This window comes from Mesoplodon densirostris, chromosome 12 (genome assembly GCF_025265405.1).
Source record: "Mesoplodon densirostris isolate mMesDen1 chromosome 12, mMesDen1 primary haplotype, whole genome shotgun sequence".
Classification (NCBI taxonomy): domain Eukaryota; kingdom Metazoa; phylum Chordata; class Mammalia; order Artiodactyla; family Ziphiidae; genus Mesoplodon; species Mesoplodon densirostris.
The window spans coordinates 36,934,516-36,960,281 of record NC_082672.1 but is presented as its reverse complement, the minus strand read 5'-3'; the positions used below and the strand labels follow the sequence as shown (position 1 = coordinate 36,960,281).

Genomic DNA, 25,766 nt, shown 5'->3' with positions numbered 1-25,766 from the left:
GTATATCCCTTGAGGGCACCACCATGTCAAAGCCATGGAGATAAAGCAGTAAGAGTTGAAACTGTGTCATCCATTGTTTCCATACAGGACCCTGTGCATCGTTGTCATACCTGCAGGGTGTTATCATCGTACTGTTTTTTTTTTTTCTTTTCCTTTTTCTTTTTTCCTTAACTACAACCATATGTTGATAATTTCTAAATCTTTTTCTCTAGCCCTCACTGCACTCCTGTGCTTTACATGAAATCAAACATCTGGTGAATGTTTCCAGTTGACTATCCCACATCCCATGCGCACTCACAGGCAGCATGTCCAAAACTGATCTTTCATCTGTTTCTGCTTCCCCCTCCAAATGCATACCACTTCCTGTAGATTGTATCATATCTGTGGTTTCCCAGTCTACCCAGTCCCTGAAGCAGAAACTTGGAAAGCGTTTATCATTCCTTTCTGTCCCATGTTGTCTACATGTTCACCAAATCTGAACTCATTTGCCTCCTAAATATTTTTTGAACTTGTGCCCCCTCTTTCTGTGTCAAATACTGCTGGCTGAAGTGTGGGCCCTCCTCTCTCTACTAGTTTTACTGTAATATCTTTCTAGTGCGTCTGTTTCCTCCATTCTCAATCCTCTCAAGTCCATCCTCTGTGATCTGTATATGTTACACTCCCTCCTTCCCTTTGGTGATGTCTGCCGGGAGTGGTGCCCTTGGGTCAGCATGATCACTTAGTGACATAGGTGCTGACATAGGTGCAGGGAAGGGGGTGGCAGCACATAATGTCACACTCTTCAGCATGACATGAAAGGTCTTCATGACCCTAATCTTGCCTATGTCTTCATCCTCACCTCCCACTGTTGCCCTGCTTCACATTTGATCCTGGACCAACAGAGAAATATTGTGTCTCCTTGTTTTTGTTCAAGCTGGACTTGCTTCCTGTACCGTTTAACCAGGAGCCCATCCTCATCCTTGAGATCTTGGTGTATGTGGGGATTGCGGTGGGGTGGGCCCTGCATAAGGCTAAGTGTTCTTCCTCTAGGCCCTGTGCCTTCTTCATAGTGATTTGCATCCCATTGATCTGAAATCCTAAGTGTCTCCCTTGCAAGACAATAAATTTCATTAGGCCAAATATCATGTTTTCTTTATCTTTGGTCTCTGATACTTATCACCGTACCTTCCCTGTAATATATATTGTGAATTAAATTGTTTATGGAGTTGAGATGGATTAATAAATAATTTTGATTAATGAAAATTCTTTGCTTTTACTTTGAGACACATTCAGGGTGAAAAGACAGATTTTAGGAAGGGTTAATGCTGTGCAGACAGTTTAGATTAGTGAACCAGGCAGTAAATAGATATTGGGAATTTTTGAGCAGGGGCATGGCATGATGAAAGTGGTATTTAAGGAAGGTTGATCTGGAGACAACCTCTTATTACAGGTTTAAATCGGGTTGCTTCTGGGAAACATAGGTGAGGGTTGCAGGGGTGGGAAAGAAGGAGTGGCAGAGACAAGCATATAAAGCCATTCTGAAGCATAGCTTCCTGAGACTTTGTACTTTCATTTCCACATTTGCTCAAGTGGGACGTACTCGCTGGCATGTTTCCGAAGTAAAATAGAATACTAATTTATTTTTGTTTTTAAAGAAAGAACATTCTTGTAAAACACCTAAGTGATCCATGTTTCCTCATTATGTATGAGACATATTTGTCATTAATGGCTTCAAAAGAGTGATTATAAATTCAAAAATTTTTTAAAAATTAGCTTCTGCATAGCTAGCCTAAAGCCTTCTAAAGTCAGTGGTTTTTATTTTAGCACACTTTGAAATAATTGTTAATTATGCGGAAAATACTTCAGTTTATTTTTCCAGCCACTTTTTATTGTATAGTTTAATTCTTCCATTCTAATTGTAGTTTCCTGCCCCTCTCCCCTTCCCGCGGGGGCATTTGTATTTCATATATGACTCATGTGACTATGCTTACTGGTTAAAGTTTAGCTTCCATTTGTTGGGGCCATGTAGCTCCACCCTGCTTCATTCTTCATATTGGCTGTTATAAACTTCTTAATTTACAGTCACTTTGTTATTTTTTTACAGGGTGATGACTCATTGATTAAAAAGGAATTTTTCAAATATTTTGCACTTTTGATTGCATATTATGGATACCAAGGAAGAGAAGAAGGAACGGAAACAAAGTTATTTTGCTCGGTAAGCATTCATTCTGCAAATTTATATCAGTACTTAAAAAATGTTTGAGAGGACTTTGTTCTTAAGTATTACTTGGCATTTTGTGATTTGTGACTGCTCATAAACAGAGCAGGTAAGCAGTAGAAGTTAAATGCACTTTGTTTCATCCTTTTTCTTATTTACACTAGAGAAGTAACATTTGATTGGTTCTTCTGTTTCTGTCCTTGACAGTTCTCTCAGGCCAGTGCTGCTCAGGGAAGCTAACATTCTTTATGCATTGCACTGCAGATTGCTCAGAATCCTGTGTTTAACAACCTACATTGAATTTTAAATCCTAAGTACTTAGTTCCTGCTGCTCTGTAGCTTAATTGGTTGAGTTATAACTAAAAATCTATGACATATTTAAAGCGTATTACTTTGTGGGGTGTCTATTACTAAAAAGTATTTTTGTAGGTAAATGGAATGGATGAAATTGTATCATTGTAGTACCTGTCATTTTTAAAGCTTGAACTTGTCCAACATATGTACATGTGTTAGTATCTGGATAGGAGTAATCTACTATATTATTGGTTAATACTTACAGATTTAAACATCTGTATGGCAGCCACTCACTAATGATAATAACATGAACGGTACATTAAAACATTTTTTTTTTTGCATTATGCGGGCCTCTCACTGCTGTGGCCTCTCCCGCTGTGGAGCACAGGCTCCGGACGCGCAGGCCCAGCGGCCATGGCTCACGGGCCTAGCCGTTCAGCGGCATGTGGGATCTTCCCGGACCGGGGCACGAATCCGTGTCCCCTGCATCGGCAGGCGGACCCTCAACCACTGCGACACCAGGGAAGCCCCATTAAAACATTTATAAATCATTTTGATGGCTGGAATGTTTTCAAACTCAGAGCGAGAACATAGGCTTAAAATGATCATTATGGTCTCCTAACTTGAAATACTTCTTAAGAACTAATTCAGCCTCACCACATCCCCAGCCCCAATATTCTTGTTAAAGATGCGCTTCCTGTTTTCCAAATATAAGTCTTGGAAACTGAAAACCAAAGTTTTTTGTTGATGTTTTCATTCAGAAATTAAGCTAGGTTGTTAAGGAACTACTAGGTGCCAAGTACTTTACTTATTATTTTATTTATCTTCACAATAAACTTGTGAAATAGGTTTTCTCCCTGTTTTATTAATGAGGTAACTCAGAAAGTAAGTATTTTGTCCGTTTCATGTAGTGTAAGAGTCAGTATTCAAATATAGGGTTGTATCCAAAGGGCATGTTTCACTTAGTAATAGTAAACCATGAATAAGAATTTTTGGAAAACAAGAGTTATACTGCTAATTTTAGTGAATTATTTTTTCCTATTAGGACGCCAGAGAGTAGTAAGATTGTTTGGGGAAGGAAGAAATCAGGCATCTAATGGGTGAACCATAGAAAGATAGGACACCTAGAATAAACAAGAACTAAATATTTTGAGATAATTGTAGATTCACATGTAGTTCTAAGAAATAATACAGAGATATCTTATACCTTTCATCCAGTTTCCCACCTTACGTAACTATTGTATAATAAATATCACAACTAGGAAATTGACATTGATACACTCCACTAACCTTATTCAGATTTCACCAGGGTTTACAAGCACTGAAGCACTCATTTGTGTATGGGTGTGTGTGTGTGTGTGTGTGTGTTTGTGTGTGTGTATTTAGTTCTGTTCAGTTTTATTACGTGTAGATTTGTGTGGCCACCATCACAATCAAGATACAGAACAATTCCACCAAAAAGACCCATGTGCTACCCTTTTGTAGCCATATTCACCTTCTTCCTTCTGCCCATCCCTCCTGACAACCACTAATCTGTTTTCCATCTCTATAATTTGTCATTTCAAAAATATTATATGAATGGAATCATACAGTATCTGATGTTTTGAGATTTTTTTTCACTTAGTTCAATTCCCTTGATATCTTAGTCTATTCAGACTGCTGTAACAAAATACCACAGACTGAGTGGCTTACAAACAACAGAAATTATTTCTCGCAGTTCTGGGGGCTGGAAGTCCAAGACCAGGGAGCCATGATGGTCAGGCTTTATGTCTGGTGAGAGCCCCCTTCCTGGTTCATCAAAGGCCACCTTCTCACTGTAACTTCACGTGGTGAAAGCGGCAAGGAGCTTTCTCAGGCCTCTTTTATAAGTGCGCTAATTCCATTCATGAGAGTTCTGCCCCTCAAAACCTAATCACCTCCCAAAGACCCCCATCTCCTCATACCGTCACATTGGGCATTAGGTTTCAGCATATGAATTTTGGGGGTACACAAACATTCAGATCATAGCACTTGAGATCTGCCCAAGATGTTGCATGTATCAACAGTCTGTTCCTTTTTATTGCTGAGTAGTATTCCATGTTATGGATGTATTGCAGTTTTTTAACCCTTCACCCATTGAAGGACATTTGGGTTGTTTCTAGTTTGGGACTGTTACAAATAAAGCTAGGATCATTTGTGTAAAAATTTTTTTTTGAGTGTCAGTTTTAATTTATCTGGGATAAAGGCTCAATGGAATGGCTGAGTCAAATGATAAGTACATGTTTAATTTTATAAGAAACTGCTGGACTCTTTTCCAGAGTGGCTATACCATTTTCTACTCCTTCACATCTGCAATGTATAAATGATCCAGTTTCTTGACATCCTCATCAGCATTTGGTATTGTCACTCTTTTTTATTTTAACCATACTGAGAGGTGTATGGTGATACCTCATTGTGGTTTTAATTTGCATTGCTTTAATGACTAATGAGGTTCAACATCTTTTCATGTGCTTATTAGCCATCTGTCCATCTTCTTCAGCACAGTGTCTTTTCATGTGTTTTGTCTGTGTTCTAACTGGATTGTTTTCTTACTGTTCAGTGTCACGAGTTCTTTATACATTCTAGATACTAGTCCTTTGATATGTGGTTTGCCAGTATTTTCTTACAGTGTGTAACTTTTCTTTTCAACTTGCTAAAACAGTCTTTTGCACAGCAAAAGTTTTAAATTTTAATGATTCAATTTATTAGTTTTTCATTTTATGGATTGTGCTTTTGGCATCAAGTCTAATGACTCTTTGCCTAGCCCTAGGTCCTGAAGATTTTCTTTCATTTTTTTCTAAGTATTTTATAGCATTATGTTTCATACGTAAGTTGGTGATCCATCTTGAGTTAATTTTTTTTTTTTTTTTTTTTGCGGTACGCGGGTATCTCACTGTTGTGGCCTCTCCCATTGTGGAGCACAGGCTCCGGACGTGCAGGCTCAGCGGCCATGGCTCACGGGCCCAGCCGCTCCGCGGCATGTGGGATCTTCCCAGACCGGGGCACGAACCCGTGTCCCCTGCATCGGCAGGCCGACTCTCAACCACTGCGCCACCCAGGAAGCCCTTGAGTTAATTTTTATATAAGATGTGAATTTAGGTCAAGATTCTCTCTCTCTCTCTCTCTTTTTTTTTTTGCCTAGGGATGCTCTATATAGTGATTTCAAAGGCTGTAGTGCCTTCTCAGTTTGCTTCCAAACTGATTCCAACAGTAAAGGTGACTGTGGTTCATGAACAACCTGCTCAGAGTTAACCACGTCTTGTTCCTAAGATGTAGAGTGAAGGGAGCCCCTTAAACTGAGAATGCAAGATGAAACTTCTGGAAGAACAGCATACCTTTTTCAACTCAGAAATACAAAAGTTAATTGTCATGTTTGCCTTGACCTCTTGTGAAAAGTATTCTAGCAGTGAGAAAGAAAAACATATCCGGGCCTCCCTGGTGGCGCAAGTGGTTGAGAGTCCGCCTGCCGATGCAGGGGATACGGGTTCGTGCCCCGGTCTGGGAGGATCCCATATGCCGCGGAGCGGCTGGGCCCGTGAGCCATGGCCGCTGAGCCTGCGCGTCCGGAGCCTGCGCGTCCGGAGCCTGTGCTCCGCAACGGGGGAGGCCACAACAGTGAGAGGCCCGCATACCGCAAAAAAAAAAAAAAAAAAAAAAAAAAAGAAAAACATATCCAAAAATGGAGAGTGATCCTAGGAGCATAGGGATAGCAGGACAAGGCCAATAGTCAGTGGTACTATTAAAATAGTAAATCACCGTGATTAGTTACTAGGAAATGAGAGAGAGAGAGAGAAAAGATAAACCTGCAGTTTAGCTACTGTGATGCAGTTGCAGCCCCAAATGGTCAAGCTATTAAAAGCAAAAAGCAAACAAACAAACAAAAACTCCAAAAACTTTATTATCAGAAAAGAGGCAGCAAAAGTTATAAATCTTTTCAACTACCTCTGACTAAACTGTGGAATTCCATAAAGTGGAATCACCGACTGGACCTGCCTGAAAGCTGGTTTCTGACAACCTAGGGCAGTTTGCTCTGGAGTGTGTGTATACGGGCCCTCCAAGCAAGATCTCTAGGGAGGAATATAAAGAGTCGGGCCAAGAGTGCAGCCATACCACCTTACGCAAATCTCTGCTAGTGTGCAAAGGAGAGCAAAAGGAAGATTTGCCCTGATTTCTGCCTGCTACCACAATATGTATCAGAAATCCTAAAAATGGCTTTTACCTCCCCCCCCTTCCCTTTACCCTTCTGAGTATTTAAGTAGTCTCTGTTTTCTTGGTGCACTATTTTACCCTGTGGTTTCATAAACATTGTATGACTGTATGTAGTAAATAACCCTTTACCTACCCCCTTTGTTGATGGTTCTCTCTCTCTCTCTCTCTCTGAAGTTAACATCAAAGCGAAGTTAAGTTTAAAAGGCCCCATTTTAATAATTTTGGATTGAAATTAGTGATTCGAGGATCACCCAATACTGTCTTTCTTATAATTTATCTTGAAATATGCCTGTGTAGATCTACATGGACATGTGAGTCAGCATCACTACTAGGTAACTCTATTCTGGATAAGCCCTTCGGAGTTTTCAGGACCTGGCTCTGCCCCACCTGGTTTTCACCATCTTCAGTGTTTTGCACCAGTTGTTTATTACAGATCAAATGATTCATGAGACATTTTTCCATGCTTTTGCAAATAATTTGTATATGCAAAATTAGTATATTATATATGTGTGTATTAATTCCTTGATACTTGACAAGTCTTGAAACCAAATGAAAAACTGAATTATTAAAGCAAATTATACTTTCTGTACTATCCTCTGGAGTGGTCGTTATTCATTATGGCCCCTGCTCCCTCTTTCTTCCCTTGTAGTTAGAATGCAGGTTTTTTTCTTTTTCAGAAGTGCTACAAGGGCTCCCTTCTTCCACACTCATTTTGACATTATTTAGCTTTTGCAGAATTTAGTACCCTTTTAGTGATCTTTGTGTAGGTCCCTTTGTGCTCTTTATATATATGTTTCATCCCCAAATATGATTGGACTGCTGTGGAAATTTAGACTCAAGGGGTTTGGATGACTTCGATGAGATTACACAGCAGGTGGGCGAGGCAGCATTTGAGCCCAACTCTGTCCTTCTCCATCCAGAGCTTATGCTCTGGATGCTGCCTAGGTACACGTGGCAGCTCAGTGGCAGAATGATGCCCATAGAACACAGGTTACCTGACCTTGTACTACTCACATTGTGGGTTGAGTAGATTTCTGTGGGCAGTCCTGGCAGCTTAACATTAATTTATACCACTGTAAATTAATGTGCAGAAATGCATCCTGGATTCCAAAGATCTAAGTTATAAGTGACCTTTTCTAAAAACAACTTGTTTATAACTTGAAGACATCCCATAATCCATGTCTTATATACTTTATCCATCTGTAATATGGTTAATGTCAGACGATTAACCAACCAAGGCAATAGGAAACATGCAGTCTGTATACCCCACCTGTGTAAGTCAGTGGTTTGCATTACAGTGATCCACTTTACACCCTAGGATTGCATCTTGTCTAAAAAGAGTAGTTGCCCATAATAGAAATGAATGCAGAGATAACATTTGGACAGAAAATCTCAGCTTGCCCTCTTGGTCAAGTACAGAGTCTAAGATCCAGTGGAAGGCGTCACCTGGATGTGTCTGGTGGTTGATCTACAGCACTGCTGAGGACAACAGGGAGTGCGCCCAGCTCCAGCCCCACGGAGGCAGTCTTTGAACCTTAGGGGAAGAGCCATCTCTTTGTGGTACAGCTGGGCTAAGAATGCATATACCACGTGGGTGGAGTGGTGTGGTGTGAACTCTTGCCCTTCCTTTAATAAACAGTCTCTAATTGTTTTTTCCTGCTAGCCAAGGACTATTAGAGAAGAAACTTAGTATGTCCCAGATTTGAAGAAAAACCCTATTATTACCAGTTGTTGGATTCAGATATTGTCATATTGCAGAGTTTAATTGAGTTGGTATATGAAAAGCAAATAGACCCGTTTTAAGTGCTTGGTACGTGTTAACTCTATACCTTCTTAATATTTGGTTAGTATCTTCTCAGTTTTACTATGCCTACTGATTCTAAAGTTAATAATAATAACACTTGTGGTGCTTTATAAAGTGCTTTCATGTGCATTCCCTCACTTTAACCTCACCATGATCCTATGAGTAGATAGAATTGCAGATGCTGAATCTGTAGTTTGGGAGGTTAAATAACTTGCCTCCAATCACTTAGCCTTTAAATGGAGGGTCTGGCCCCTGAACCCCAGTCTGCTTTGTCTGTATCTCTGATTATTTTTCTTCATTCCATGTTGTATCAGTTTAAATAGCATTAAACATGAATTTTTACTTTGTCTGAGAGGGGGATTAGAACATATTCATAGCATCATAAGTAGGAGAAGTTGTATATGGATTTGGAAGTAAATGTTCTAGTTAAGTTTATTGGAACCCATATTTGATTTCAGCTTCTAAGAACCATCCTAGAGGGCTGTTGGCGCTGTTAGGGACACATGCCTATAGTGATCCATAGCCCTGTCTATCCAAGGACAGTCTCGTGTGTGACCTTCTGAGCTCCTATTTGCTGTTTATGTGTTTACAGTCATTCTCCCCCCAAATGGGCCATCTGGAGAGAAGGGACTCAGCAATAGTTCAGTGCTCTTTCCTTGTGCCTTGTTAAGTACTGGTTGACATATAACAAGTGTTAAATACTTTTTGACCAACTGACAGATTGAGAATATTTAAAACAGCTTCTTTTTTTTTTTTTTTTTTGCTGTACGCGGGCCTCTCACTGTTGTGGCCTCTCCCGTTGCGGAGCACAGGCTCCGGACGCGCAGGCTCAGTGGCCATGGCTCACGGGCCCAGCCGCTCCGCCGCATGTGGGATCTTCCCGGACCGGGGCACGAACCCGTGTCCCCTGCATCAGCAGGCGGACTCTCAATCATTGCACCACCAGGGAAGCCCTAAAACAGCTTCTTTAATGTAGGATATAAATGGTTTGTGAGTCTTAATTTTTGTCACTATAAATTTTTCAGTATTCAGGAATTTTATTAATCTTAAAAAAATTGAGAATATTTTAAAACCATTTCCTGTGAAAAAGCTGTGTGTGCCTTATTTAAAAATATTACTAATTACCAAGTAAACTCTTGCCTGAGCTGTAATGTCCTTTAAGGCTTATGTTTCCTATTTTCTTGATTTGAATTCAGATCAAGTAGCTCTTAAGGGAATATTTACAAATTGCTTGTCATTCATTACTGGGAAAAACAGCCATGGCCAAGTTTGACCTGCTAATGCTTTCAGGAAATCATTAACTTTTTTTTTACAGATTAAAAAAAATGCATATAAACATTTAGCCATTAACAGTTAGACTCATGCTTTTGGCTTCATTTTTAAAGAACAGGCAGAGTTACTTGATTTAATTCCATGGAGAATACTGCTTTTCAAGCTGTAGGTTACCAACCCATTGGGGCGTCATGAAATCAATTTAGTGGGTAGGAACCAGCATTGTTTTAATGGAATAGAATAGGATAGATCAATCTGGACTGAGCTAGACTGAATAGAAAATATCAGCATGTGTTGTATGTAGTCAGAATAAATAATATTTCATGAAAATTTTCTTTTAAATATTTATAAGGATGTTTATATTGAATCACAATAAAAAATTTCTTTTTATTGTGGGCCATGTTGAACAATGACTCATTGATTTAGAGGATTCTTTGGTGCTTAGTATAATGGCAGTGAGGTTATTTTTCCTCCCTGAAAAACAAATTTCCTTGATCTAACACACATCAACCAATTGCTCAAAGAAAGCTGTACATAAGGTACTTGTTATATAAATATACTTTCCCACAGTGCAGTGTAATAGGTCTAACTAATTTTAAGGATAAATGACAAGCATGTCTCTGTTTAACCTGAAATTCCCTTGCTGATCTGGACTGTCCCAGATCCTAGAGCGAGACCCAAGGAAATTAATTCAGCAAAACCACCAGATGGAACTAAGCTTAGGCAACTTCCGCTTTGGGGCCTCCTGGAGGTTTCTTCTCTGTAGGACTACTTACTATCTGTGGAGCTGTATAGTTTTCTTTTCTCTTAAATGAGAATAATAATAGTACCTACCTTTTAAGATTGTTGAGAGGATTGACTGAATTAAAATGTAAAAGTCTTTGTAATAAGCACTATTGAAAAATAAGCACTAATGAATTTTAATATAAAAGCATGATGCCTAAGTAAGGAATATAGGAATAAATGAGAAATTGAGAAAAAGCAAGAATAAATATATAGGCATAAATTTTGTGTACATTTCAGGGAGTTTATCTATCCCTTGAATCTTGTCCATGCTCTAGTCATGGCCTTCAGTGAAAGACCCAAGACATGACTCCAAGACACAGAAAGACCAAAGCATGTGAAAAGTACATGGTTTAAGCCACCTCCCTCCTTCTTCAGTGTTGTTGCTGACAGTCGAGAAAGACTTCAGCTGAACTCACTCCTGAGTTTGGATTTACAACTTGACACGACTGGCTCAAGATACTCTTGTCACATGCATTTGAAACCGTTCCTTGTTGCTGGTACAACTTTTCAGCAAGAGAAAATTGAGTTCTGAACCAGAAAATGCTTTGTGCTCACAGCTCTGAAAGTTCATCGCTTATGCTTGTAGTCCAGCATGTTGGTGATTTTAGTAGAAATTTTCCTGTCTTCCCCCCCCCCCCGCCACACACACACAAATTCATATCTGGAAATGCCTACAGTCTTCACCCCCTGTAACTCATAAGTCAAATGCTGATTGCATTTCCTCCCTCACATCCTCCCACATTAGTCTTCCTGAGGTACTCTTCAGATATGTCACTTCTGCATCCCCACTTCTTCCCTTGAATTTGAGGTTCTGCACAATACAGCTCGTTCCTACCTTTCTGTCTTTATCTCCTACTTCGGTTTTCTGTACATGTCTTACTCTTTGCCGCCTCGGAACTTTGCTTTCATCATACAAAGAACTGCCCTTCAGGATCCTCTTTTTATTTACAGCGATGTCAAACCCATCACTCTGGCACACCCATCTTTAATTAAGACATTGTCTCCTTGAGGCCTTTCCTGTTTCATTTAATCCTTCACCACCACCCACACACATAACTAGATGTGCCCTCCCTTGCCACTTGAGCCAAGGCATTGCTAGGCTTCCTTATCCCTTCTCTTGGGGCCCTTAACATAGTCTGTCTTTGGATACACCCAGTAGCACTCTCATCTTCTCTGCCTTATTCACTTGTGTTATTTATTGTCAGTTCGTTTTCGTTTTTATATTCCTCACAGGGTCTAGCTTCATGCCCTGCACCTAACAGGCATTCACTCTGAATGATAACCGACATGTACTACGTAACAGAGATTGATTTGTGTACTTGTCTAATCTCATAATTACCCTGTTATCATCCTGATTACACACAAAGATGCTAAGCTGTATCATAGATGTCATTTGCCCAAGGTCACATAATTATGAAGTAGCAGATCTAGGGCTCAACCCTGGTGTGCCTGACCTCACAGAGCACAATCTTAATTATTATGTCATAGTCTTCATTAAACTATGTTGAATTGAATTTCATAGAACCTTATCAGTTACCCATAAGTAGGACTCACTGATCTAAATGATACAACAATTAAATGTGTTTAAGTACTAAACTGATATTTTCTGATTTTCAGTGGAGAGGAATTATTAGGAACTTTGGAACACATTAAGGAATCTCTGCTCTTTCAAGGAAACTTTGTAAGTCCCTACACAGCAGTGAAAAAGTCAGCAATCTCCTGACCTTCCTCTATAGTTTGGGGGTATATCAAGGATTCCCCTATTATTTCTTCTCTAAGTCAGAGTTGGAGGCCCTAACAGGTGAAAATCTCCCAGCTTGGTCACTTCTGTTGTAAAGACCATTACCTGGTGCTTGTGCCACAGGGCATGTGTTCATGCATTTTTACTTCCCTCTTCCTTCTTTTACCATTTTAAATAAAATTTGCATAACCAAAATGGTTAATGTCCCATTTTTTTTTCTGTACTCATTTTGTGGTATATTATGCCAGTGAACATGCCGCAGGCTTGCCTATTTGTTTTAGCTTTTTGCTTCTCACACGTAAATGAAAACAGTATTGAAAAGGGTAGTGGGCCAGGTTTAAAGAGACTGGGCAAGACGTAGGGTGGCCTATGGTTTGCAAATGTGATTTGGCACCAAATAAAACAGACAGATGAGTCAGCACCACAGAGCATGAATCTGAGTGTCCTAGGGATGAGAAGGGAAAATGTTAGTTGGATTGGGGGGCCTGGATCTCTTCCCAAAGCAAGACATATTCTAGCATCTGCTGAGGCAGAAGGTGGTGGAGAGCAAGGAGGGCTTTTCTTAATGGTTCCATTACTAGAACCGTGCAACTGATTTCACTTGGAGAAGAATCAAAGGTGACTTTGAGGTGGATATATCATGTACTGAAATGAGAAATGTAGCTTGGTGGTTTTGAGACAAGGTTTCTTTAGGTGTGAACAGAGAGTATGATGTACATATAGAAGAACCAGAAAACAAGGCTATGGAGGATATCACAATTTAAAAATGGTATTTATTAATATACTTATGGAATACTTGACAGCCTAGATGGCCAAAATATGATCCTGTGAACTTAGGAAATGGTTAGAGGCCAGTTATTCCTGCTTAAAATATTCTTTTCTATACTTAGAAAAAAAGCAACCATGAAACCTAATTATATTTCTAAATCACTCTGTGGCATTTAAAATACAGTTTGCACATACATGTTCAAGAACACATCTGTTGTACGAAGCAGAATAGATTCAAAATTGACTGATCCTGCTTTTTAGGTGGAATGATTTGAATCAAATTACTGTCATGGATGATTTGAGCTAGGTCATTAATCCTTCCATTAATTTTTCCTGTGTATGTGAAAATGTTACTGTTGATTATGACAGCCTTGGTGCTTGTTCTTCACAGTTTAGAGCTTGAAGAGATTTTGGTTTAGAAGTTGTGTAGTATATAATTTAAAGCAGATGAATTTCGATATTTCAGATTAATTTTGTTAGCACAGCAGGAAGCTAAATGGTAATTTGGTTATTTCATTTTCAGAAGGTAATTGAAGCAGATGCTGGTGAGGTCATTGGGGACTGAGCCATCTCCATTTCAATGGCTCCATCATTTTTTTAAAGTGGGGGGTAATTCCTATTACTTTGCTAAATCAACTGCTTTCACTAGATACTGAGAGAAATTTGATTTTTTTTTTAACTGCAACTCTGAGCTTATGTAATCAGGATTTCAGGATATTTTTTCTTTTATAAGAGTAGATGTATTTTAAACGTAAAAATGAGTAATATGTCCACATTATATATATGAAAACATAATTTTTCTTTTATAAGAGTATATGGATTTTTTAAAAGAAATGTTATAAACATATTTATCTTTAAGTGAAATTTGCACTGTCTTAACAGGTCATTGAAAACTTAAAATTATAAAATTGATTGAGTTATAAACCTAATCTATATAATCTTTACCTTCCTGTTTATTTTTAATGCATAGGAAAATCTTTCTCTAATTTTGAATTTGGTTTTTATATTATTATCTGATACAAGTAGATACTTAAGACATCCCCTAGTTCTCTGATCTAATCAAAGGTAAGACTTTATTAGAGCCATTTGATGTTTATCATTGAATTTGAAGTATATTGTTGTGTTAGGAGGAGAACCTTATGCATTGCTTATGTCTCAGACAGACCTTATGTGCCTGCACCTGTTAAGCCCAGAGGACAGAGTGCCAAACACAACAAATGTGGGTCTTGCTTTTATGGAGATTACTTTTCACAAGGACATTAAAGAAACACATAACTGCATATGTCAATAGAAATTGCAATGTTTGCTCTGAGGGAAAATAACAGGATGTTATGAAAGAATTGCAAGGGAAGTATCCACATTAAACAAGAGTGATGTTCAAGAAAGAACTCTGGAGAAAAATGACATTTAAGCAGATCCTGGGTATGAGCATGAATTTCCCACATGATCTATGTATTTAGGAGAAGGACTGGGGAAAAAGGAATGGAGGGACTATTCTAAGTAGGGGGAAACACTTAGACTTCACATCCTTAAGGTGGGAAAAAGCTTGGCAGGTTCTTGGATCTGCAAGAAGGTCCGTGTGGCTGGAAGAGAATACATTTAGTGAGGATAGCACAAGAAGGGTGGAGAGTAGTCTGGGGCAGGTCATTCAGGGCCTTGTTGGTGATGTTTGGGAATAAGGATTAAGCATGGATGGAGATGCCATGACATGAAATGGGAAAACTAGAAGAGTAACAATTTTGAGAGGGAATCTCAAGACTTTAAGTTTGGATGTGTTAAGTTTGAGATGTCTATGAGACATCTCAGTGGAACCATTGTATGTACAATTAATTGGATATGTGAATCTGGAGTGGAAACAGAATGGTCTGGGCTGAGATAGAAATTGAAGAGTTGTTGACCCCAGCCATAGGAATGGATGAGATCATGTAGGGAGAGTGTAAAGTGAAAAGAGAACAGAAGGAATGGGGAACAGAATTGGGTAAACCCAACATACAGTGATCTAGTAGGATGAAATCCAGCAGAAGTGGAATCACAGTAGCCAGGAGAACAGAGCAAGCATTTGAAGAAGGAGCGAATGAATGATCAGAAGTTTTGAAAGCAGAGAGTGGTAAATTGAAATGTGGACTGAAAAGTATCCATTAAGTTTGGCCACTTGGAAGTCACTGATGATTTGAATAAAAGCAGTTTCAGTACCATGATTGGAGAAGCCAATTTAATGTAAATGGGGAATAGGGGAGTGGAAGCAGAGCTTCTAGGCAGTTCTTCTCGGAACTTGTCTGGGAAGGGAAGCCAAAAATTAGGGCCATGGCAGGAGGGAGATGTGGAGGTCAAGGAAGAGTACGTTTTTGAAGATGGAGGAGGAAGAGAAGCTGTTTGAGCATGTCTGTCAGGTAATGGATATGATCATTCAGACAGGGGGGTCTCTCAGAGAGGCTAACTTAATGACTGACCCTTGTGTAAAGTCATGAGAATATTAGCAAAGCAATAAAGCAGGAGATGAGCCACACCAGGTCGCCTGTACCCTGTCCATCCAGGGTCTATAACGACTTTATTGTCTATACTGATGATACCACCCTCTCCTTAGTTGATCTCTCACTGTGTGCCAGGAGCTTTACAGATATAACCTCGTTTAAATCTCAGGACAACCCCTGGGCTAGATGATGGTATTTTCCTCATTTTGACAGATGAGGAAACAGGCGCAGAGTGGTTTAGTGACTTCCCAAGTTATACAGCTAACAAGTAACGGAGCCGGGAATTCTTCCTTCTTGTGTCCTACTCCAAAGCCTTCATGAACCACTACCCCCATAGCACCCTCCAAGTATAATATAAAAATAGAATAAATCTGTTCCATAATAGAAATGTTCAGTTGTAATATCTTCATTGAAAACTTTATAGAAATTTTCCCATAAAAGGTTTTTTAACAGTTACTTAAATAATTTATTAGAATGTGCCCTCTTTGGAGTATATATCCAAAGGTAGTTGGAGAATTCCTAAGTGTTTAAGTTTATAGAACTTTTGGGTATTATTTTAAGAAACAGATGTACCAGCTTGGAATTAGAGTACTTTGGTGGTATTAACTTTTTTTTTAACCAATATGAATTTAAAAATAAACTAAAAGTGACTGAGTTTTAAAATAGTAATGTTTTAATATAATTATTCTGTTGTAGGTAAGCATCAATCGTTCATGTCTATTTTAAATGAAAAATGCTAATCTTAATGCTGTGGGCAGTAACATCTGTATAGGAACTTGATGGACAGTAAGTTTGATGAGAAGGGCTGATTGGGCCTGTTGAAGTATCCTCTTCTGTGTACAGAAAGCAAGGCACTAGCAAATCTTCCTGCTAGTAAGTAATGTGCAGTGGAGAGTCTGTATGACTTGGATTACAGCTGGGAAATTTCTTTTCTTGCATTCAGAAATCTAATGTGTCTCCATGGCTTACTTTTAGTACACAGTTTCTTTTATAGGCACATCGTATGAGAAACTTCAGCCCCTCTCTAAGAGTAGGTCTGGGATGTAGAAGCACCAGGTAATATAGTAACTAGGTAATGTCCTGGGGGCTTGAAAGTAGTGATTGAGAGATCAGAAAGAAAAGACAGCATTTCCTTAAATAAGTGTCAAGTTTATATAAACTTGATATCTCCTTTTCTTCCACTCCTCATCTTACTACAGGCGCCATGTCTAAGTTCAGAAACATAAAATCTTTTAGTTGAAAGACAAAGGTCATCTGGGCTACCAAGCCATGGCTGGAAACTCTGCTGCATCTGACAAATAGGCCTTTTCCAGCCTGGATTTGAGTTTTTCCAGCCAGAGGAATGTCCCAGGGACTCAAGAGGAGTCCTCTTCAGGAAACAAGGACTTCAGGAAACAAGAATATTGTTTCTTGCTTGAAAAGCTCTTGTTAGTAGACAGTTGCTTTTTAATTTTTAGTTAAAATTTATTTCCTTTCAACTTATTCTTCTCATTCCCAGTTACTTAAGATCCACACAAAATAAATAAAATCCCTCTTTTGTATATTATCATCACATGTATTTGAAGATAACATCATATTCTCTCTAAACCTTTTCTTTTCCAGGCTGACTATCCTAAGTTTCTAAATCTCTTCACATACAATAGTTTTCAGATTCTTCACCATCTTGGTATGGTCTTGAATAATGTATTTGTAGGAATATTACTTGTTATCCTTACTTTTGTTAATACAGCATCATATTTCATTAGTTTGTTGACAATCATACTCATACTGAGGGAAAAGAGTGTTTTTCCTTGTGAATTGTAATTTTAATTTTATCTTGTTTTCCATTCATTATTCAGGAAGTTTGAAGCCTGATTTTCAACATCAAACCTATTTGCTGTCCTTTCCAGCTTGGGCCAAATTACATAGCCTGAACAGCATGCCTTCTATGTCCTTATCCAAATAGTTGATAAAAATGCTGGATTGGACAGCTTTATGCAGTCTGGCATAATCATTATTTAACTACTACCATTAGTAGTTAAATAATTATCTTTAAGTTTTTCTACTTGCTGTAAATCAATTTTCTCTAAGTTCACTTAACCAAATTCTCTAGCTCAGCTATTTCCATCTTACTTTTAAGAAGGTAGCAACAGACATTTTCAAGAGCCTTAGTGAAATCTTGATATACTGCCTCCTGTGACACATCCATCAATATGCCAAATCTAGCAGCCCTATTAAAAAGATAATTATTTTAGTTTGTATTCACTCATTTTAGCATACCAATGGTGGCTCCAAGCAGCCAATAATTCATCTTTAAGTAATCACAATGATTTGTCTAGTATCTGACAGTTTATTTTTTGGGAGTTGGTATCAAGCTGCTTTTAGTTTGTCATTTCTAGAATCTGTGTTGTTTTTCTTTTTAACCAGGATTATTTTTTTTCTTTTAATCTTTTTCTGTGATTCTTACTGGTAATGGTTCTACCACTCAAGGAGTTGCTTCTTATAGGGCTAGAGACTTCATCCTGGATTTCATTTTCTTCTTAGCCATGGATGCTCTATGCTTTTTAGTTTTTCACCTAGTCTGTTCGATAGAGCTGCAAAATAGGATTGGACTAGATCTACTTTATCTCTCTTGTAAGTTAACTTCATCCTGGGTGCCATAGGCAGTGGGCCTATTGCGTCTCATCCCTTCGTCCTCTCAACATCCATAGAACTTCCTTGTTACTTTTTCCTTTGCATTGTTTACAAACTTTTATTCATTCAGATCTTCAGCTGTCCATTGTTGTCCTTATAGGTTTGTGTCATTTGTTTTTTGCTTTTGTTTGAGTTTCATTATGTGCCTTTCTGCCATCCCTTATTCATGCCCATTGAAAACATGGGTTCATCAGGAAACATTTGTTTCTGGAGATGCTTTCTGCTTTGCCTCTTCAGCAGGCTCATCTGTGATGGAGTTGGCAGAATTGTTTTGAAAGAACGTATGCCTCTTGAGCCATTTCCCTTTTAGACTCTGGCCTTGAAGTCATACTCATCTGTCCTTTCCCTCAGCAAACATTTGTAAGAATGCACGGTCTGGTGTAATAATAGGATGCTTATAATGTAGTAACAATGGGATAAATACTGGAACCGGTGTGACTGCCAAGTGCTATGAGTGTGGGGCAAAAGAAGTGACTGTCCACAGGAGCTTGGGCATCATCATCAACAATGTGACATTGGGCTATCTTCAGATACCATGAAGGGAGAATGAAGGAGGGAAGACTGGGTAGATGCATGGTCACATGAAAGTGCATGGGATTGCATGTGACTGGGACACTGAGAGAGATTTCCTTAGATCATTTGGGTGAGTTGTCTTGCACTATCTACTGTATACTTAGATATCTTCCTTTTGATTTACAGTCACAATCTTCAGCTGAAAGGTAAGGGGAAAACATCGTTGAAGAACCAAATCCACAAGATTCCTACCCAGAACTTCCAAGTCACTAGAGAATCATTTCAGTTTTTTTCCATTGTGGATCAATCCCTTGACCATGTATCTGGACACGTTCCTCTTGACTAATGGTTTTGACAATTGTTAGGAGGTTCTCTGCCGCTTTGTCCTAACTAACCCAACCTGGTCAAATTTTGGTTGCTTTCAAACCCCCCTCCCTTACAGGGAGCCCCCAGTATCTCTTTTAACTCTTATAGCAACCAATAAAACAAGCACTGAATTAATTTATTACTTGCTAGGTAAGAAATCACACACTAATTCATTGGTAATGCTAATGAAGGATTGAAGTTTGAATTCTGGAGAGGAAGAATGAGTCCATAAGCCCACAAACAATTAGTTTTAACAAGTCCCATTTGTCATTGGTCAGTAAAGAGGCTTCATTTACGGCCCATGGAGGTCTAGGGTACCAAAGATGCTCAGAAGTTGAGTTTTTAATTTTTTTAATATTAATTTTTTAAATTTTATTGAAGCATAGTTTATTTACAATGTCATGTTAATTTCTGCTGTACAGCAAAGTGACTCAGTTATACATATATATATATATTCTTTTCATATTCTTTTCCATTATGGTTTATCACAAGGTATTGAATATACTCTGTGCTATACAGTAGGATCTTGTTTTTTATCCATCCTGTATATACTGGTTTGCATCTGCTAATCCCAAACTCCTAATCTTTCCCTCTCCCACCCCCCTCCCCCTTGGCAACCACAAGTCTGTTCTCTATGTCTGTGAGTCTGTTCCTGTTTCATAGATATGTTTATTTGTATCATATTTTAGATTCTGCATATAAGTGATATCATATGGTATTTGTCATTCTCTTTCCGACTTAGAAGTTGAGTTTTTAAAATCAGCTTTGGCTGATGGGCTACTCAGAATTCACAACCAGGTATAATGAAACACAGCACCAAGTTTACCTCCTAGGGAAGTGCTGCTACAAATGGGAAGTTCTTTGGCAGGATTCATGAAGGAAGCTAGGATCTCAGAAACTTCTGTTGTTGGTTTGGTTTTGTTTTTTTTCCTTTTTTGCGGTATGCAGGCCTCTCGACGCACAGGCTCAGTGGCCATGGCTCACGGGCCCAGTCGCTCCGCAGCATGTGGGATCTTCCCAGACCGGGGCACGAACCCGTGTCCCCTGCATCGGCAGGCGGACTCTCAACTGCTGCACCACCAGGGAAGCCCAGCTTCTGTTGTTTTACACAGCCAGGCTGGTCCAGATCTCACACCAGTGTGATGTCATCATCCTGTGTCCCCAATGTGGCACGGTCTCTGAGCCTGCTCTCTCCCCTGCCACATGTTCTGCCGACCAAAATTCTGTTACTAGTTTCACTTTCTCTCTGGAGCCACTGAATAACTTTCTTTCTTGCATCTTATGTAAATTATTTTCCAACTTCTAGAAATTGTGTTTAATGAAACTAATTTTTTCAAGATAAAATTTTGCTCTAATCTATGTGACCATAGAGTAAAACTGTTGGTCCTAGAAATTTAGTGACTTATTAATTCAAGGTCATAAATTTTAAGTGATTCTCATAGTTTGACCTCATTGTGGAGAAAATGATAAATTAAGGAAGAAGCAGAAACCAGGAAAGACAAAATGTGCTCATAGTGAAGATCACGCACAGACACATAAACTATTTAGTTGTCTAGGCAGACAACTAAAACGCTTAGAAGAAATAAGTGGGGCAGGCCTTTGGTGTCAGTCTGGGTGGAGGCAGGATGCTTGGGGGCTTTAGCATCCTCCCTCATGCCACTGCCATCAGTACTCCTCCATGTCACCCCAAAGAAACGTGTAGTCCTAATAAAAGATGCAGCTTTAACACAAGTCCTCAAGTCTTCCTTAAGCTTTCTAAAACTCAGTTCGGCCCCTCGCTTCTTCCGGTAGAGAAATTATAGAGTGGTCACTAGCATAAGTAGGGCCTCTTTCCCTCTGTTTCTTCCTTCCTTTCTGTTGGTTCTACAAAATTGTTTCCTCTGAGAAATAACAATGGCCCTTTAAAAAAAAAACTGTCATGTTAAGCTGTGAAGTTTTCATTGTTTTTTACAAATCATAATGCATGCAAAAATATTTGGTAGGCAGATTATTGAGAAACGATAAAGAATCTTTAAAAATAAGGTGTATTTTGATACACAGTGGGACAGTATTAAAAGGAACTTGTGGGTGGCTTATTTTTGTTTTTGTTTTTAATAAACAAACCTGTTTGGTTTTAATCATGGAAAGCAAGCTCTCATGAAACACTTATCTGAAATCACTAGATACAACTAAAGTGACTTAAAAATATTGATATAAATAATACTTATTAAATACATGTGGACATAAAATAGCCCTCTGCAGCTGTAAGAAAATTCTAAGAAATTTCAAAAAAACATAGTGAAGATTTTTTATTTTCTGAATAATGAATCACCACGTGGTTTATATTTGTTATTTACTTAGTTTTTTATTTTTATAGACATTCAGGGCTACAAAATACCTTAAAAACCACTTAAGCTCACTTCTTGGTAGAGTTGAGTTACTGAGTCTTGAGAGGTTGTTATTTAACCAGGGTCAGCTAGTGGCTAGTTAGGGAATTTTCATTCATTCATTCACTCATTCCACAAATGTATATTTTGGTTCTGTTGTATAGCCTGGATACTGTGCAAAGCACTGAGCCTTCAGTGATAACTAAAACAGACACTGTCCCTTATTTCATGAAGTTTACATTCTAATGGGGGAGCCAGCTATTAAACAGCTAATTGAAGTAATTACTCCATTACACTATTGCTAAATGCTGCAAAGAGAAAGTATTGATAGATGGCAGCAGAGAGTCTGTAGCTGGGAGACCTAACCAAGGCTGGGGATCAGGGAAGACCTTCTTGAGGAAGTCATGTTTGACCTGATCTCTGAGGGATGATAGGGATGAGGTAGCTGAAGGGTGATGGGATGCATTCTCGGTAGAGGGAGAGCTTGTATAAAGGTAGAAGGAAGGTAAAATCAGTAGGAAATAGCAATGGTGGAATGTGGAGATCGAAATGGAGCAGAATCCAGGGTCCAGGTTTCTATGTAAACAGCTTAATGAATAGTGGTATGTACTCCAGTAAGTACATAGTGGTAAGTTTCACCTCAGGGAAACCAGGATTTGGGGAGGCAACTTTCAGGCTCAGTTTTGGTCATCTTGAGTTTGGTATGCTTTGAAGAGCGCATAGAAAAGTGGAGTAGGTGATTGGATCCACAGGGAAGAAGCTTGGAGCATAATCCAGAGCTGAAGGTATAAAGTTGAGAGTCAGGAGTTTGGGAATAAAAGTGGAAGCATGGGCAGTGAGTCTTCTGAGAAGACAGTGTGAGGAGACAAGTCCCAAACCTGCTCCGTCCCTCATCTTCCCCATCACAGTAAGCAAGGCTTCCCATTAGCTTAAGCCAAAAATCTAGGAGTCAGTTTTAACCTTCTTTCCCTCACTTTCCACACCTAATCCATGAGCAAACCCTGTGGACTTTACCTCCAGAACATAACCTAAATCCGTCCACTTCATCTCCTAATTCCCATCACCTCTCTTCTGGATTGCTGCCATAGCCTTTAACTGATCTCCTCACTTGCAACCTTGCCCTTTACAACCCATTCTTCATGTAGGAGCCAGAGAAAAACTTTTAAAACACAAATCAGGTCATCTCATCCTCTGCACTAAATCTTCCAGTGGCTTTTCATAGCCCTTGAAATAAACTCTAAACTCCTTATTCTGGTAGAAGGCCTGTGTGTCCCAGCCTCTGCCAGTCTCTCTGATCTCATCATTGTTCACCTGGGCACCACCTCCTTGTGGCCGGTGACCTTCCTCCTGAACACAAGCACAGGGGGTTTGAGATGAAGAGACCCCTCCACACCAGGAGGCGGTGGTGTCAACAAGGCCAGAAAACATCTGGTCAGTAGTGTTGATTGCACCTGAAGGGTCAGATGAGACCAGAATTAGAAATCGTCTACTGGGGCCTCACAGCCCCCAGCCCCTGCTGGCTCCATCACTGCTGCACCCTGCGTGGAGCATTTCCTGAAGCCAGCTGCTCTGTGACTGCAGTGTCGCTGGGATGAGTGTGTAATTCATCTGTGCCACCAAGAAACTTGGTATCCTAACTGGTCAAGGGCACTGCACACTGAAGCATTATTCTTGTTAGAACGAGAAATAGGGACTAGAGGAACAGAAGAGTAATTGAGAAAGAACACGGTTTTTTCTAATTGCAGAGGCTCACCCTTTTTTCATTTTTTTTGGTTTAAATTAATCTTTATTGGAGTATGGTTGATTTACAATGTTGTGTTAGTTTCTGCTGTACAGAAAAGTGAATCCGTTATACATATACATATATCCACTCTTTTTTTAGATTCGGTTCCCATATAGGTCATTACAGAGTACTGAGCAGAGTTCCCTGTTTACCCTTTTTTCATGATTTGAAACAGCAGTAAGTGGTAACAATAAGAAATTCAAACAGTATAAAAGAGTGTAGCACACATGATTTTTAAAGTCCTCTGACCTTCTTTTTTCCCCCTCTCCTCTGCAATTTCTGTTCCTCAAAGGTAACCTGGGTAATAGAATCATGCCTATCCTTTCAGAAATATTCATGCATATATAATCATGTTTTCTTTTACTTGCTATAGCTTCCTTTTTGAAAACTTAATGCTATATATAATATAGACATCTTTCCATGATGGCTCCATTTTTTTGCTATTACATTGTTGCATTGAATGGCATTTTATACATATCTTTGTGTTTTTATGCAAATATTTCTGTAGAATAAACTCCTAGCAGTCATCAAAGCCTATGTACAGTTAAAATTTCAGTATCCAAATTGCCCTCCAAAAATTTTTTCCCAGTTTGCACTCCCACAAGCAGTGTTTTTTTATTTTTTTTTATTTTTTAACATCTTTATTGGAGTATAATTGCTTTACAATGGTGTGTTAGTTTCTGCTTTGTAACAAAGTGAATCAGTTATACATATACACATGTCCCCATATCTCTTCCCTCTTGCGTCTCCCTCCCACCCTCCCTCCCTCCCTCCCTATCCCACCCCTCTAGGTGGTCACAAAGCACGGAGCTGATCTCCCTGTGCTATGCGGCTACAAGCAGTGTTTTTCATAGGATACTACCATTCTACTGTAAAACACATGCTTTTAAAAGTTGCTACTTGGGGATGTCTTGGTCTATTAAGTTTCTCCCTCCCCCTTCCTTCCTTCTCTTTTCCTGCCTTTTTTGTCTTTCCTCATTTTATGTCTGTCTTATTTTTCTTTCTTCTTTCTCTCCTTCCTTTCTTTTTTCCCTTCCTCCTTTACCATCCATCCAGTCACCAGTATTTTCTAAGAGGCTGTTCCACACTGGACAGTGTGCTGTGGCAGCCCTAAGCAGCTAGTGTCACCCTGAGGAGAGGATAGCAGATTCCATGCCTGCCTGCCGAGGCCTAGATGAGATTCTGTGTTCGTTTGAGAGCAGTGAGCATAGTAGAAGCATATGCGTATCTTGTGTGAAGAGAAATGGAAAAGACTGGAGGTATTTAGTCAGAAGAAGAAAAAAAACTTGGTGTGAGGGGTGGGTGTGCTCTCTGTCCAACATTTTGAAAGGCCTGCCACAAGGAGCAGAAATCTCAGTTCTCTGGTGCAAGCGGGAAGTCAAACCAATGGATAGAAACTTCAGAGGTGGAATGTGGTATTCAGTCTCACGCAGAACTTTATAAATGCTGTTGATTTACTTATAAGTCATCATTGTTTAGTGTTCCTTTTCATGCAAGTGGGGAAAAAAGTCTCCAGGAGTAGACAGGGCACTAAGTGGGTTCATACACTATATCTCTCAGCTGTTTCCTCGTCATTCGCGGACCCCACAGGGAGCTGCCAGGGTGGCTCTGAACCCTCATTATGTGGTGACCAGCAGACTGCCTCAGCTCCAGCCTCACACCTTCCTGGATGGGAAAGAGCTCATCTAGTTGTCCAGCTTAAAGTCTCCCTAAGTGAAAACTCCCATTTGGAAAAAACCAAAAATAAAAATAAGAAAACTCCGGTTTGGGAAAGGCAACCTGGGAAGGCGCGCACGGTGGCCAGCGGTCTGCTGTACTCGGCCGGAGGGCAGGTTCTGCTGCTCTGGCGGCGGATCAGTTCCCTGGGCAGCCTTAGGGCAGCCCCAGTTCTGCTCAGAGCCGCTTACTCTCATCCACTGTTTTGACAGCTTGGAGGAGGAGCCTTCTGGGAGCCGGACTTCTCTAGTAGCCATCTTCTGATGGCATAGATTTGAGGATCGAGGGATTCCTTTGGGAGTTGAGCAGTTACAAGTCCATTTTGTTTGACAAATCAGGGTTTTTTTTTTTTCCTGGCAATACAGTTCCATTAAAAAATTTAGCAGGCTTTCATTCTGTTTTCATTGGCCAAACACCATGGCTGGAAACCAGAACCATAGCCTTGGCGGAGCCATGGTCTTTGGATGAAGATAGAATTTGGCTTGAGAATTTTGGTCTCTTAGCTGTGGGCTGATACTCAGCCCATCTCCTTAGCCTTGAGAGTAGCACTACCCTCTGGGTCTGTGCTTCAGGGCAGTGAAAACCAGTGACCTGAGCTGGGGAGGCACTATTGATTTCCTTCTTAGGAGCCCTGGGCTGTATTTCTGCTGCATTTGTGCAATGCGGCCATCATCATGTGTGTCTGGCAGAGGGAATAACTGGAGGTAAGGAGCCTGAGGAAGATCAGCTTCTCACAAATCCTCATCTCAGAATAGTGACGTCCCTCCCTGGCGGTCCAGTGGTTAACAC

At 39.6% G+C, this 25,766-nt stretch overlaps 1 protein-coding gene across 4 annotated transcripts in view; it reads left to right on the top strand.

Annotated features, from left to right (window-relative positions):
* NCOA7 (nuclear receptor coactivator 7) overlaps positions 1-25,766 on the top strand; it is a 152,064-nt gene that overhangs the window by 33,357 nt on the left and 92,941 nt on the right. For all 4 annotated transcript variants that reach the window (XM_060114979.1, XM_060114980.1, XM_060114981.1 and 1 more), the window contains one exon: positions 2,084-2,194. In XM_060114979.1, coding sequence (XP_059970962.1) covers positions 2,145-2,194 — 50 coding nt within the window. In that variant the 5' untranslated portion in view covers positions 2,084-2,144. The remainder of the gene's footprint in view (positions 1-2,083; positions 2,195-25,766) is intronic.